At 33.5% G+C, this 16,549-nt stretch overlaps 1 protein-coding gene across 6 annotated transcripts in view; it reads left to right on the forward strand.

The window, feature by feature from the left end:
* Positions 1–16,549, forward strand: part of CEP350 (centrosomal protein 350) — a 122,689-nt gene that overhangs the window by 72,867 nt on the left and 33,273 nt on the right. For all 6 annotated transcript variants that reach the window (XM_074349885.1, XM_074349887.1, XM_074349888.1 and 3 more), the window contains 5 exons: positions 1,665–1,861; positions 2,622–2,806; positions 3,288–3,375; positions 9,355–9,501; positions 12,236–12,396. In XM_074349885.1, coding sequence (XP_074205986.1) covers positions 1,665–1,861; positions 2,622–2,806; positions 3,288–3,375; positions 9,355–9,501; positions 12,236–12,396 — 778 coding nt within the window. The remainder of the gene's footprint in view (positions 1–1,664; positions 1,862–2,621; positions 2,807–3,287; positions 3,376–9,354; positions 9,502–12,235; positions 12,397–16,549) is intronic.

Consider the following 16,549-nt stretch of genomic DNA (forward strand, 5'->3'; position numbering starts at 1 on the left):
AGTCAACACGAACATCTATACACTATTGTTTGTGGAGCCATTATTCATAATTGCTAAAAACTGGAAGCAATCAAGATGTCTTATGAGGGGAATGGATAAACAGACTGGTAAATTTATACAATAGACTACTGTTAACAACGGAAGGAACAGTCTATATTGATTCATGCAACAGCATGGATGAATTTTAAGCATATTTTACTAATTGAAGGAAATAAGCCCCCAAAGCCCACTAAATCATACATATTGTATAATTCCATTTATATGACATTCTGGAAAAGGCAAACCTATAGGGATGGAAAACAAATCAATGGTTCCCAGGTGTCAGGTAGAAGACAAAGTGGTTGACTACAAAGTGGATGTACAGGAGAACTTTTAGTGTGAAGCAGCTGTTATGTAAGTAAGATATTGTATGTTCTGTATGGTTCTGAATGTACTGTCTGATGCTGTGCATTTGTCACAACCCTAAAGCTGTACATCACAAAGAGTAAGATTTAATTGTGTTGGAAGTGGAGAGGTCCCAGGATGCAGCCTGTGACAAATGGACCTAACTGTAGTACAGATGAATGGCATAACCATACTGAAGGGGGTGTGGAGGGAAAAGGAGCTGACCCGAATAATTTTGGAAAATGGTATTTTTCAGTAGAAACTATAAACCTAAGTACAAAAAGAACAGTATAAACACTGTATTCTAGTTGGTAAATTTGTTTTTCACGGATGGATGAACAATTCTTTACATATATATTGGTGTTGAACAAACAAGTAAATGGATGTTGGATAGTGGGAGCTAGGTTTCTGCGTTGAAGATGAAAGTTTGTAATACATGAGAAAAGAAGACTAGAATGAACCCTGTGGTACTAGATTAGAGTCAGAAACAACAGAAATACCAGTATGAATCCATATTTGGTTGGATGGATGAATACAGAAACAATGTGTGTGTGTGTACATGATATTAGAATACCTGCATATATTACTTAGCTCTGGCCACTGATAGAGTGAAGAAGCAACAATACCTCAGTGCTTACAAGGACAACCAGTATCCAGACTGAAACTTCCAAGTGTTCTCCAGTAAAAGTAATCAGAGCTTTTTGGAGAGATAACTGATTCTAGGACTGTGCAGGGAAAATACAAAGTGAACCTGGAGTATCTTGTACCAGAAAGTAAGGATGTTCAATAAACAAAAAGATTGGGGCGGGGGATGGGGCATGTCAAAGATACACAGGAACCAACCTAAAAGAGCTGTCATTTTTTAATTAAGCATAGGATTGATGAGTTTCTAAAAATGTTTTAATTTACATTTCTTTGACTACTAGTAATGTTAATTTTTTTTAAACTTTATTTTGGGCATTTGTATTTCCTTTGTGAAGCATCTGATCATGATCATTTTTCTATGGGGTATTAGTGGTTTTCTGATTGATTTGTAAGAGCTCTTTATATATGAAGTACATTACACTTTTGGCATATTTTTTATACTAGTATTTTTAGATTTTTTTTCTGTTTCTTGTTTGTAAGGTGAGTGAATTTTGCTTATTATTCCGTGCCTATTACTAGTGATCAGTTCTGTGAATCTGTTGGGTTGTTCCATAAAGATTCAGCAAGGGCTACTAATTGAATATCTACTGAGAACTGTTATAATGATAAAATCTACTTGCTCCATATTCTTTTAGATTCAACTTCTGTTGCAACAGAATATTCCCTAAAATTTGACGAATCCATGACAGAAGATGAAATAGAAGAAAAATCATTTCGATCTTTACTACCTTCTGAGAGTCATCGTAGATTTAACATGGAAAAGAAAAGAGGCCATCATGATGACTCTGATGAAGAAACTTCCCCAGAAAAGACTGCACTGTCCTCTGCCAAGGTGTGTTTCAGTTTACCTGTGGAGATACTTCATAAATAGTTGTGGATGTGTTCTCTCAAAGGTATGAGGGATCATTTTGTACTTGAACTCAGTTGTCAGCTACTAGAATGATTTTCCTAAGATACCAATTTTATGTTACATTTTTGGTATAGAAAATGGTTTTGCTTTCTTTATAAAGTAAAATACAAACTTATTCCTTGAAATGATATATAGGGCCTCTGAGGAACTGAGCCAAAGTTATGTCCAGCTTTTTCACTCACTTCATTCTTAGAACACCTTATTTTGTTTAAAAAATTGCATTTGGGGGAGAGAGTATAGGTCAGTGGTAGAGTGCATACTTAGCATACACAAGGTCCTGGATTCAATCTCCAGTACCTCCTCTAAAAATTAATGGATAAGTAAATATAATTACCCCCCCCCAAAATAAAAAAGTAATTAAAAATTGCATTTGTATCATTCTTCTTATTAAATTGCAAGCCTTTTGGAAAACAGGAACAAATTCTTACCCAGCTTTACATCCCTGGGACAGTACCTGGCTTACAGTAGTCGTTTTTTTAAATTTTATTGGGTGAATAAATTAGCAGATGAATGTTACTACCTTTCATGTGGCTATTTTTGAAGACTGCTCTCTTTCATGGTTGGCAGCCTTTTTACATACATAATTTATTTTTATAAGTGCATACATACCTCTTCTAATGAAGTTAATTAAGTTCCAAAAGATTTGGATGGTGATAAACATGACATAAACTCTCTGCTTTAGGAGCTAAGCATGCCATTTTCAGGAGGACAAGACAGCTTTTCTAAATTTACTATGGAGATGGTTCGTCAGTATATGAAAGAAGAGGAGATGAGGGCAGCGCACCAGTCCTCACTCCTGCGTCTCCGGGAAAAGGCCTTGAAGGAGAAAACGAAAGCTGAATTAGCCTGGTTAGAGCATCAGAAAAAGTAAGTTCTTTCAGTGAGCATAGTTCTGACTGTTCAGTTTCTCCTTTCATGAAAAGGAAATGCTTTGTTTTTAAAGATGTTTTTGTTTCCTCATTTAATTTGATTTGATCAGCTCAGTTTCTGAAGTTAGAAATAGAGCAGCCGTCCTTGAGTCATGTTGCTTTCAAGACCTACTCATATAACATTTCCTTTGCATTTCTCTTTTATCACGTAACTGACTCTTATATTGTTATATTATACTTACTTCCTTTACTACATTGTGAATTTCTCAAACCTATTTTATCTTTAAAGAACATATCTAGGGCTTGCATACATTATGTACACAGTGAAATATTTGTTGGGGTAGGAATTACTGCGTACATCAACTGTTTTCCACATTTGAAAATGTTAAACTGGTTAAGACACTTTTTAGTGGTTGAGAGTTCTTGACATTAAAATAGAAATTTAATGTAATCTTTGTCTCAATGGGAAATAATTGCAGACATCTACGAGATAAAGGAGAAGATGATAAAATGCCCCCACTCCGGAAGAAACAGCGTGGTTTGCTCTTAAGGTTGCAGCAAGAAAAGGTATGTTAGGAAAAACACTCCTTTAAGAGAAGTGACAACTTAGATTGTGGAATCTATTATTTTGTCTAAGCTCTTTTTCATATTATCACCGTAAATGAGATTTAGTTAATATTTACCACTCTTTCTGCCTACTACTGTAATTACAGGAGTTGCTTAGTAGTCTACCATATTTCTCCTAAATTAGGATTGTGCTTCACTGCTATCGTAATACAATATAGAGGCAAACTTCTGCCTTTATTTAGTATGTAAAATAAAATTGTGTTTTGAAATGCATATTTTAAAAATTAAGGTATTTATGAGTCTATTTGGATTAATTTTTTAGTCATTGTTTCCCCAAATAGATTTTTAAGACATATTAATCACAAATGGACTAATATTTAGGCTTAGTGAACTCAGAAAGACCTGGGATTTGAATTGTGGAGAGGCAGCATGGTGTAGTGGTTAAGAATGCAGGCTTTAGCTATACACCAGAAATTGATACAACATTGTAAACTGACTTTCTTCAATAAAAATATGTATACAAAAAAAAAAAAAGAATTCAGATTCTAGAGTCAGATTGCCTAGGTTAAAATCTCAAATCTACCAGTTATTAGTTTTATAATCTTAAAAGTTACTTAACTTCTCTGTGCCTCAGTTTCCTTATTTATAAACTGAGCATAATAATGATGACATACTTTGTAAGGTTGTTGAGAGGAATAATGAGTTAATATATGTACTAAACTTAAAACAGACCTTGGCATAATGATAAGTGCTCAATAAATGAATGTTAGTTATTAGTTATTATTTAAATTCCAGCTTTGTCAGTTGCAACTGTGTAATTATGGTCAAGTTTAAGTAACTCTGAGAGACTTAATTTCCTCATCTGTAGGAGTGAGATTATGCTTCACATGGTGGTTGTGAGGATTAAACGAGGTTCACTGTGATGTGCCTAGGTGTGATACTGTTTAGTTTGGAGCTACTTGAGTCTGTTGTTTGTTGTATTTCACCAGTTTTTGAAAATTATGTCTTCAGGCGTTGCTTTTGCCTTATTCTTTCATTCTTTTCCTTCAGTGGCTCCAAGTAGACAAATGTTAGACCTTTGGACCATTTACCACATCTCTGTTCTGCTCTGTTTTGTTTTGGGGGAGGTAATTAGGTTTTTATTTATTTATTTTTAATGGAGGTACCGGAAATTGAACCCAGGACCTTGTGCATGTTAGGCACGCACTCTACCACTGAACTATACCCTCCCCCCTGTTTTGTTTTTATATCATTCTTTAAAACAATAATTTAAAAAAAAAACCCACTGTGCTTCCTTCACATGGGAAGTTTTTATTGACCTGTCTTGGAGTTCATTAATTATGTCTTCTACACTGTGATGTATACTGCTAAATCTATCTAATGAGTTCTTTTTTTTTTTTTTAACTTTTTTTTTATTGAGTTATAGTCATTTTACAATGTTGTGTCTCTAATGAGTTCTTAATTTGATTTATCTTTACTTCTATAGTATCTATTTTGTTCTTTTTAATAAATTTTAATTCCTCTTGAAATTCTCTGTCTTTTCATCTATTTTTCTGTCTTTTCCTGTTATTTATTTATTTATTTTTGAACACATTATTCATAGTTATTTTAACTTCCTTATCTGCTGACTCCATCATTTGGACATCTGTGTATCTGCTACTATTGTCTGTTTTTATTTTTTATTATCATATGACCCTTTTTCTTTGCATGCCTAGTAATTTTTTTTATTGAATGCTAGACACTGTGTATAAACAACTGCAAAGGATCCAGATAATGTTATCTTCCCCTAAGGAAGATTTATCCTTTATCCTTTTCTCTGCTAAGCAGTTAAAGTGGTCAGCTGTTCACTTTATTCCACTTAAGGGCTGAGTTAGGTTAGCGTTGGTTTGTAGAGTTGGTAAGGCTCAGTCTACTTCTGTTTTGCATTGACCCTAGGTTGTGACCCTGCAGGGATTTCCAATGAAAGCCAGGTAAACCTTTTTATTACCAGCACAGGAGACTGGGGATTTCTGCTGTCCCATCAAGAGGTTTCAGGCTTAGCTCCTTAGCCTTTTTGTCTATGCTGCTTCAGAATTGGCAAATACTCTGAGGAGGAGACTGAGTTTGAAGCCTTAAGTCTTATGTTTTAAGTCTTAGGTCTCCAGTTTTGTTACTTTGGTTCTCTGTTAACTGGTGGGAGTGTTAACTGGTGTGACCACTTTCAGAGCAGTTTGACTTTATTTTGTTAAGCTGAAGATACATGTAATCTGTGACTCAGCAGTTCTTTGTCTTGGTATATATCCCAGAGAACCTTTCACACTGTGCAGGAGAAAGGAGAAACAACTTAAATTCTTTAGTAGGAGAATAGAGGAAACAAAGCACATTTCTGCAAGAAAATGTACCACTGCAGGAAAATGAATACATTGAACATCAGAACTGTCCAATAATGGTAATGTTCTGTATCTCTGCTCTCCAATTCAGTAGCTTCTAGCCACATGTAGCTTTTGAGTACTTAAAGTGTGGCTAGTGCAGCTGAGAAACTGAAATTTTTAATTACATTTAATTTAATTAATCTTAATTTCAAATAGCTAAATGTAGCTTTTGACTACCATATTGAACAGTGCATCAGTAGATATTCACTTATCAGAATTCATACTACTAGTTTTTACAGATAAGCATGATACAAAAGAATACGCAGCATATGATACCATTCTTGTAGATTTTTAAGTCACCAATTAGTAATACATGTTCCATGGAATCACTCATGCATCAAAATCAGACAGACATGTAGGAATGATATATACATCAGGGGAGGAAATGGAAGAAGAGATTGGGGCAGGATTTAGCTTCATTTGTAATGATTTAATTTTGAAACATTTGAAATAAATATGGCAAACTGTTCAATCCTAGTGGTGAGGATTTGAGTGACTAATTTTTCTGCAAACTATATTTATAGTACTTCAGAATGTTTTTTAAGTAAATATGTAAAAAACACTCTTTGATCCACTGGCTACCCCTAGAAAGTCGCCCTACAGAAATAAAAGCAGCAGAGTTTGAGGACAAAAATATATACTAAGATACCGCAGTTGTATCAATAGGAACTATTTTGACAGGTAGTGAGATAGCTATAAGCAATTTGGCCACATATCTTTGCACAACTGTGTCCAAAAAACTCCCATGTTTTCCCTATTCTTTTTTTTTTTTTGAGGTGAAATTCACATAACAAAATAACCATTTTAAATTGAATACACTATTAACTATTTTAAGGTGAACAATTTGCTTGTACAATCATATGGCTTATTACGAGAGATGCAAACCTCTTCTAAAGAATCCTCTTTAAAAGTCTTTTCTTCTAGGCTTGGATTGGGTAAATTATACATTAATTTGTTTTGAAACTCAAGCCTAAGCTGGTAGCAGTTTTCAAAATGTGTTCTGTAGAGCTCTGGGCGTCCCTGAGACCCTTCCATGGGTCAGGGAGATCAAAACTATTTTCCTAATGATAGTGAGTTGTGAATTTGCCCTTTTTATATGTTGACATTTGTATTAAATCGTGCAGAAACAATGGTGGGTAAAATTGCTGGTGCCTTAGCACAGATCAAGGCAGTGGCACCAAACTATTAATAGTCATCACTGCCACGCTCCTCCAGCTAAAAAAAAGCTAGTTTCACTAACGAATGTCCTGATTAAGTAGTAAAAATGGTTAATTTTATTGTGTTGACCTTTGAGTACTTGTTTGCATATTCTGTGTGATGGGAATGGGAAGCCCACAATGAAGCACTTCTGCTAGGTACCAGAGAATGGTGATGAGCTCAGGGGAGAGCATTTGTGCCCTTGTTTGAATTGCAAACTGAACTAGCCACGTTTTCTTGTGAAATACCATTTTTACTTCAGAGTTATTCAGAGACAAACTGTGCTTATTCAGAGTAGGGTATTCAACATTTTCTCAAAAATGAACAAAGTGTGCTTATTACTTTAAAGAGGGCAATTGACAGTGTTTGTTGTCAGTGATAAAATTCAAACTTTCAAGCAAATGTCAGAATTTTGAAAAATTTCTGTCTACCACCTAATACTAAATAATTTTTCTTTTGAGATCACAGTGATATTAATGAATGTGATTTTTTGGTATTGTATAGTGAAATATGTCAACATTTAGAAGATCTGCATAACTCAGTGAACTAAACATTTGCCAAATGACCAATACATGGTGTTAAAAAAATCAAGCGAGGGAGAGGCAGGGATAAATTAGAAGTATGGGATTAACAGATACAAACTACTACTATACATAAAATACATAAACAACAAGTATTTACTCTATAGCAAAGGGAACTGTATTCAATATCTTGTAGTAACCTATAATGGTAAATAATCTGAAAAAATATAAATATATAACTGAATCACTTTGCTATATGCCTGAAACTAACACAGGATTGTAAATCAACTATACTTCAATTAAACAAACAAACAAACAAAAATCAAGCCAGACAAAGAGATCTGCAAACATTCAAATGCTGCTCTTTTCACTAATTTTGTTTGTTTGGGAAAATATAGTTATTTTCTTAAAAATGCAAACAGTGCCATTGTATACACATGAAAGAATGAGCGTGAAAAAGAGCAAATAATGTCTTAGTATTATGAAGATAGTTTGACCCCGAGAGTCTTCTGAAAGGGTCTCAGGAGCCCTTAAACATCCATGGGCCACACTTTGAGAACTGGTGCTTGAGAGGAATTCACATATGTGCCAAAGGAGAAGAGTGTAAGGCTGTTGATGATAGCATTGTTTGTAATAGTAGACAGCAGTTTTATCTAGCCATAGAGGTAATAGATAAAGGAAATATATAAATCTCCAGTGTAATGTTATGCAACATTTAGGTATAAATAACATGGAGATGTATAAAAACAACGTTTAGTAAATAAAGGAAGATTGCAAATGTGTATTATGATATTATTTATAAAATATTTTAAAAAATGCAGACCAAACAGTGTACATACATTTTTGCTGCTAAGTACAAATGATTGTAGAAGAATTTTAAAAGAATGTGCTAGAAGGATATGTACCATGATAGTGGTTACTTCTAAGGAGTTGGAACAGGGGACTGCAGACTGGTTTTATATGTAATGTTTTTATTTCTTTATGAAATTGAAGACTAGGAGAAAATATGACAGACTATTAACAGTTGTTAATTTGGGATTTGGAAATTAGATGTTTATTATGCACTTTTCTGCATTTTCAGATAGTTTCAAAAATCTTCAAAACATGATAAAAAGAAATTATAGTAACAAGTTATTAATATCTTTATTATGCTTATTTTATTGGCAAGGAAACAGATTACAATAAATTTGTGGAAACAAAGGATAGTCCTTCTTAAATTTTACAATTGTTAACAGTGAACTGTTTCATCTTTTGCCCACTTAATTAGCAACAAAATAAAATCCTGAGTGGAGAGAATTTGGTGCAATGTAGTCTTAAATATTTCTGGTGGCATTTTATATGGAGGCAATTCTTTTTTGAAAGCAGTTTAAAAAATTATTTTAAGGACCATGAAATAATTCATTCCCTTTGACTTATTTTTCTTACTTTTTGGAATCTCTCCTAAGGAACTAATCCATAATATGAAACAATTATAGGCATTAAAGCATTTTTGGGGGATAGAGTTTAGCAATAAAATACTGGTTACATTAATTAGTTTACTTGATAATGCAGACTGAATGGCACTATGGAAAAATATGAAGTGTATGTTAAGTTTAAAAGGGGATATGAAATTATTAGTCTGTTATAATTATAGTTATTTAAATTAAGGGATCATGTTGAATTATTTTAGAGTGATGGAGTTATGTGACTGTTTTCCTTCTTCACTGCTTAAAAATTTCTTAGTGTTACTACTTTTATCTTCTAAGACTGCATGTATTTTTGATACATATGATGATTGGATTTTCTTTTTAAAATATTACTTTGGACTTGTCTCCAAATTTCAGTCCTTCTCCTAACTCTTTAAACTTTAGGCAGAAATTAAACGTCTTCAAGAAGCCAATAAGGCAGCTCGGAAGGAAAGACAGCTGATTCTGAAACAGCAGGAGGAGATAGAAAGGATCCGGCAGACCACCATAAAACTGCAGGAGAAGTTGAAGTCTGCAGGGGAGAATAAATTGGTAAATTACATGAGATTATTATTAGTTTTATTTTCTGCCTCATGTTGCTTGCTAATTGATACCTAACCCGACCTCATCTTCCAATATGAGTATGTTCATTCTAGCACTATGATACAATACTGTACTAAGATAAAGTTCTATGTATGTGCCTTTATGTAAAGTGAGAGTTTTTAGTTTTTTTCCCCATGGAATATTCAAGTTTTGAAAGAAACATAGCTCATATATTAGTTTAAAAGTGTTTTCCATTTATTAACACAGTTAAACAGAGAGCCTTGCTTTTGCTTATCAATAAAAATGTATTCTAACAATTAACAGAAGAGACTATTTTTGCTCTTTATATGATATGTATCTCAGCTGTCTCATGTCTAATATAATGATACAAGATTCAAAGGAAATACTCAGACAAGAACAAAATTTGGACCTACTCTGAATTACTATAAAGTGTCAATCTACTGTTGGAAAACCCAGACTGTATAGCAGTATAGTTAAATAAATCTCTAATATTCACTGTTTTGATTTTTAAAATACACTTTAAATTTTTAAACAGTCTCAAATTTATAGAAAATTTCAAACACAGTACAAATAACTGTTTTCCTGCATTGAGTATGCTGCCAACAAATTAATATTGATACATTACTACCATTTAATCTGCAGGTATCATTCAAATTTCTCCAGTTGTCAAAATAGTGTTCTTTATATCAGAAGTTAAGTTCAGAAGCATATGTGGCAATTAGTTTTCATATCTCTTTCCGTCTGGAAAAATTCCTTGACTTTCATGACCTTGACACTTTGGAAGATTACATGCCAGTTATTTTGTTATGGGATGGTCCTCGACTTGGGTTGTCTGATGTTTCCTCATAATTAGGTTCAGGTTGTGCATCTTTGGCAGGAATATCACACAAGTGATGCTGTGTTCTTCTCTTGGCAATGGATCAGTGGCGCCTGATTTTGATTTGTCTTGTTACTGATGATGGCTTAATTACTTGATTAAGGTGGCATCTTATACTTCACTGTAAAGTTGCTCTTTCCCTTTGTAATTAATAAGTACTTTGCAAGAAGGTATTTTAAGACTACATAAATTTCTGTTCTTAATCAAACTTAAATTTATTCTTTGTTTATATCATTAGGGTCTCACAGATTCATTCCTATTTTGCTCAGCATTATAATCTGTTACTATCATTGTTTTGTTGCTCACTTTGTCCCAAATTGGGCCACGGAGGCCTCTTTGAGCAGGTTTCTGTGTCCTTTTGACATGTACCCATCAATCTTTGAGCACTTCCTTGTTTTCTGGAACAAGATGTTTCGGGGTCATCTTTTACCTCAGCCTTGGATTCAGCCATTTCTTCAAGGAGAATATTTATTAGGAACCAAGCTCTGGTGCTAGGCAGGCTTATTGCTATTCAGGTTTTGTTCCTCCTAAGCAACAAATCTAGGGACTATATAAATACATGTATGTACATTTTACCCGTGCATTTTTTTCCTATATATATATGTACACACACACCCACATATAAAGTGTGCATATATCATGAGTTCATACTGATAAATCAGGAGTTCATACTGATCCTTCCAATTTCAATACAGCACCACAAAGTTCATTCTAGTTTATCTCTCATTTGGAATTTCCTTCTCTGACTGATAACTGATTCACATTTCTCTTAATAATGTTAATGATTTGGTCATTTCTCCTGACTGGCCCATCTCCCATAACCGCTGCCCCCTCTTCTTCATGTGAATGACCCTCTCATCCCACGTGGGCTCTTTGACTCCCCAGTCAAGCTCTTCACCACACCCCCCCATGCCCTCCTTACCCTGTTTGGGTAACTTACTCTGCTCTCTGTGGGAAGGCCACCTCACTGTTAGGGCTTACGGCTTGCATGTAGGACCACTCCCATGTGCACATCCTCATCACCCAGCCTGGACTCTTCACTCCACACAGGCCGCTTTCCTGCATTAGATGCTCTCCTCATCCCGCTCCAGTTGGGTACCCCGCTCCTGCCTGCCTTGTTTCCCTCCCCCCTCTTCGTGGACACTCACCTAGTTCTGTTCCATCTAATGACTTGAGGACTGAATCATTCAGGAAGTAGAAAGGAAAGAAGGACTGTGCTTTGTTTGTGTTGTTCATCTTCCTAAAAAGTTATGAGAATAAACAACTGTTTGTGGAACAGGCTTACTAAGCAATTAAAGTTTTGTTGTTGTTCATCAGAAACAATGTATTGATTAAGCCAGTGGTTCGTAAATGTTTTCATTATAAACTTTATAATTTGTGGAAATAATTGTTTTCCATAAGAAATATTTAAAGAAAAAAAAGTCCATCCCTCAGTATGACTAAAATGAGTTTTGTGTTCCCTTCATTCTTTGTGCCTGTCCATGTATATTTTATGTAGTGATAGCGTCTGTCATTTTATATTCCTTTTGAATGGTTCAGTTTTAAGTAATTAGAGAGGACTTCAGTTACTAGGTTACTGGTAGCAGAAGGTTTTTGAATTTTTTTAACATCTTTTAAAAAATTATTATACTTTGTGATTTATATTAGATAATATATAAAATATATATAAACATAAAATTTATGTATTAGCCATTTTTAAATGTGTGATATAATTTTGTCCTTAATTTCAGCTATTTTACAAATATTGTTTTGAAGATAAACTAAATTTTGAAATGACAACGTTCAAATCACTTTGAGATCTTAAATTCCACCAAATTATAACACTTTACCCCTTTCTGTTTACAGGACTCTCATAGTGATGATGATACAAAGGATAATAAGGCAACAACTAGTCCTGGTCCGACTGACTTGGAGACCCGCAGTCCTTCCCCCATTTCAATCTCCAGCAGTGAAACTAGCAGCATTATGCAGAAACTGAAGAAAATGAGAAGCCGCATGGACGAAAAGTAATTCATTTTTATAAATATCTCCTGTTTACACTGAAAGTAGTAGCAACAAGTAATGTTTTTAATGTATTTGATTAGACTAGATGGGTACAGTGTATTTTACGGATTCAGTTGCACTTTAGCAGAGTTATTAAACCAACCTAGAAGTCAGTTAACTGCAGATCTTATTTTTAAAACAGATTTTCTTGATTTTAAATACAGCTAGGTTTCTTATTTTAAAAAACCAATGTAGTATTTGCATATACCCATGACAGTGTTTTCTCCTTTATTTAAAGTTATGACTAAGTGTGAAATTTTTACCTTCTCTGAAATCTGAAGACATGTCTACTCACTTGGAGGAGCAATTTAATGATACATCTTGATATCTCATCCTGTGACTCCCTGACAGCTCTCAGTCTTATTCAAATAGAAGAGTGAAATTTTAACTTTGTGAGTGGGTCTGGATTGCTCAAATGAAACCAGAAAGTATGAAATTCTCCTGAGATATTGAATGATTTGGCAGTCCACTATTCTAAAACATTTCTATTACTTTTTAAAGGCTCTTTAAATACAGCTACTCCTACTTAGATATAGCTTAGTTGTATGTCAGCTTTGACCATACAAATGACATTTACAAGAGAGTTTACTCTTTTGGGCATGCATTTAATTAAATACGCTTATGAAGTAGCTGCTTGTGGACTATTCCCTACCTTCTTTAAACATGGAAGAGAAGTCCATTAAAATTTTTGTTGACTGCTATTTTAAGTTAGCCGTTTGAACAAGAGATTGAACTTAAGTTGTATTTTGATATCCTTGGCAGTGTACCACCCAACACCAAATTTAATAATGCTCTGTATTTATATGTGACAGCAACCTATGATTGAATTAGTTTCTGAACAGTTAAGCAATTGTAAGTCAAACCTTACTATAGGTACAGGGTTGTATACTGGCACTTCATTGTTTAACTGAAATTGCATTCTGTTTTATAAAAATTATTTACTGAGCAAATGAAACACTGGAAGGATGGTGTTACCTTCCTCTTTAGTCTTAAAATAGGACACAGTGCATTTTTTCTTTCATTTGTTACTAGCACTTGTTCTTCCATATTATTTATTAATTACATACTACTCTTTCAGCAATTATTTATTGGGAAATGTGTGAATATGCTAATTTTCGAGGGCTCTGAGGAGACATAAACCTTGCCCTTGAAAATCTTAAAAATCTAGGTGGAAAAAGGAACAAATATCAGACTTCTTTAGAGAAGTATAATCAGTTGCTTAAGAGGTTCAGAAGAGGAAGAAATTTTTACTGAAAAGATTATATCAAAGAAATTTTCATGAATGAGGGTTCAGAGTTAAAAATACTTTTGAATTAGAAAGTATAGCATAAGAAGAATCAAAAAAACACCCTGCAAACATAACAGTTATTTTTTGGTTTGATCATTACAGACCAAGGAACATGGAAAAATAAAGCTTATAGTCACAAAACTTCTGAAACATTTTTAAAAATATTTTAAATACTTAAAAATATTTCCAGTTAGCTTAGAAATTGTTAAAGGAGCAAGTTAACTTATTTGGTTTCAAATACTAAAAAAGTTAAACAGATAAATGCTGTGTGTCATAGCTCTATCTAAAAATATTTATGATATTATCTGATCAGCATTGAAATATTCACCATTACTCTGCTCATTTTTAAAAGTTAAGGATTTGAAAGTTAAGGTTGCAATTTACAGATACTAACTACTGTATATAAAATAGATAAACAACAAGTTTATACTGTATGGCACAGGGAACTATAGTCAATACCTTGTAGTAACTTATGGTTAAAAAGAATATGAAAACGAATTTTGTATCTTCCTATATGACTGAAGCATTGTGCTGTACACCAGAAATTGACACAACGTTGTAAACTGACTATACTTCAATAAAAATATATTTAAAAAAAAAGAAAGTTAAGGATTTGCAAGTGAAAGCTTTTACTGTTCCATTAAAGAAGACATTTTTTATTAGGATTTTAAATAACATATTAAGATCATTATCTTAAGGTAGAAATATAATTTTCTTAGAGAATGTTCTAGACTAAGTGTAGTAGATGAATACATCCTGCTTGTCTGATAATGTCTTTTTATTTTCTTTACTTCCTAGATTAGGGATAATGTACCTGTATTATTTTGTTTACTTAATTATATGCAAATTATTAGTGTAAAGTAATAAAGTAGATTTTGCTGTAGGAAAAAATAGATCACATTTTCCTTTAGGTCAGTACTGTCCATATCTTCATTTATCTTCCTTTTGGAGCATCATTAAAAATGTTTAAGAACTTGAAAGAATTGATCCATTTGAAAATTAAAAGTGCTATGTTTTATTTTTACCTATAACAGTATAGAATTAAAGAACTGTTTAGATTGAAAAGAATTTTAAAATAATTTAAGGTAGTAGGTTTTTGTTTGTTTTGTTTACTGCCTTTCAGAATCAAATGATTTTTAGACCTGGAAGGCTTACTTAAAATTTAGATCATAATTTTGCTTTTTCAAATTATAGCATATTTAGCAATTATGTTAGCTCTGTGGGAAAAAAGAGTTCTCATTTATGTCACGTGGTCTGGCAGTGTGTTGACGTGTGTATTTTAAAAATTGTGAGGAGGTACTTAAATGCAGAAAGAAAGAATTATACACTGTTGGAACTAGAGAGTTCTTAGAGAAGTCATCTAGTATAGTGCCTTGGTCTTACAGAAAGAAATTGAGGCCCACAGAGATGGTGTCTTGTCCCAGGTCACCACATGTAGCATAATGACAGAGCTAAAACTAGAACCCTGCCCTCTGGACTTCAGCCAGCTAAAGTCAAAACTGAGTTAGCATATCTGCTTCTAACCTTGTAGTTTTTTTTTTTTTTAAACTACATTGATGACTTAAAGTTACCTCAGTAAAAAATGACCCTTCTAAATAGTATTTATTGAAACTGGAAAAGTGCTCTGGTGGCTGATAACGAGAGTTGAAGGAATAGCTGCACAGCTAGTTTAGAGTGTGACTTTAAAAGTGAATTAATTGCTTTTGAATTTCTTAAGCTTAAACATTATAGGACCGTAGTGATTGCCACACTAGATTAAATCTGTTATATATCTAATCCAAGTCCAGTGTTCTGTTACCATCAGAGGCCTTATTGGGGAATGCCTTGACAGCTATCCATGCTATTAGTAGGCATTTATGTCTCCATCATTCACAAATTTTATTTCTTACTTGTGCAGCATCTTGAAAGATTGTTAACTCTAGTGTGAAGTACTACTGCTTCTTTTATCTCAGTTTTATTCAGCCTTTAAAGGACACTTGATTTCCAGACTGTACGTATGTTAAATAAGGAACGTGTTTCTGGGAAGAAGTCCCAACTTTAAGTTAAACCTTTTTTTACACTATTTCTTAAACTATTTTCCATTTTTTCTTAGCCATTTCTTTTGTTGTGCATTTCTAACCTAGAGCTCTTGAATATGCCTAATCTTTAGAAATGAAAAGTAAATGATCAATACTTGTTCCAATAGAGAAAATGATGCTCTATATTGGGCTAGGCAAAAAAAATTTAATATGTATTTATTTTACAGTTTATTTCACATGTTCCAATATTCTACTTTTTGTACTAGGTCATGCATGCATTTAGCAGTTGTATGCTTAAGAGGGTGGGTGATATTTGAATGTTATGAATAGATTTTTTTGGACTTTTTTCCAAGTACACTTGTTTTTGCATAGTATTTTGATAATTGGCATGAAAATAAGTTTATTATACATTCATAAAGAATGGCAAGGAAGATTGCAGTGTCTTACTGGAATTTGGCCAAGTTGTTTTTCCTTGAACATCAACGCAGAAAATCAAGGCAATCCAGATACAAAAGAGAGAGAGAGAGAAGGAATATGGGTGTGTGTGTGTGTTTATAAGTAAATGAAGAGGAGGTGAAATATTAAGTTGTATATTGGGAAACAGACATTGAAGTAGTCTGCTTAAAGATACATGTGTAGTCAAGATTCTGCATACTTTTAAAAATCCAAATGAGTGGCTGGATTTATACCTAGATTTTCTCACTTCTGACTTGCTGGTATTATTCCTTGCCCTTCCAAGGCAAAAAAATGTTGCCTTGATCTACAAGTTACTGTTGTGTGCATGTGAACAGGAGCATGCTCTGTCAAAGA

This window comes from Camelus bactrianus, chromosome 21, assembly GCF_048773025.1.
Source record: "Camelus bactrianus isolate YW-2024 breed Bactrian camel chromosome 21, ASM4877302v1, whole genome shotgun sequence".
In the NCBI taxonomy this organism is placed as follows: Eukaryota; Metazoa; Chordata; class Mammalia; order Artiodactyla; family Camelidae; genus Camelus; species Camelus bactrianus.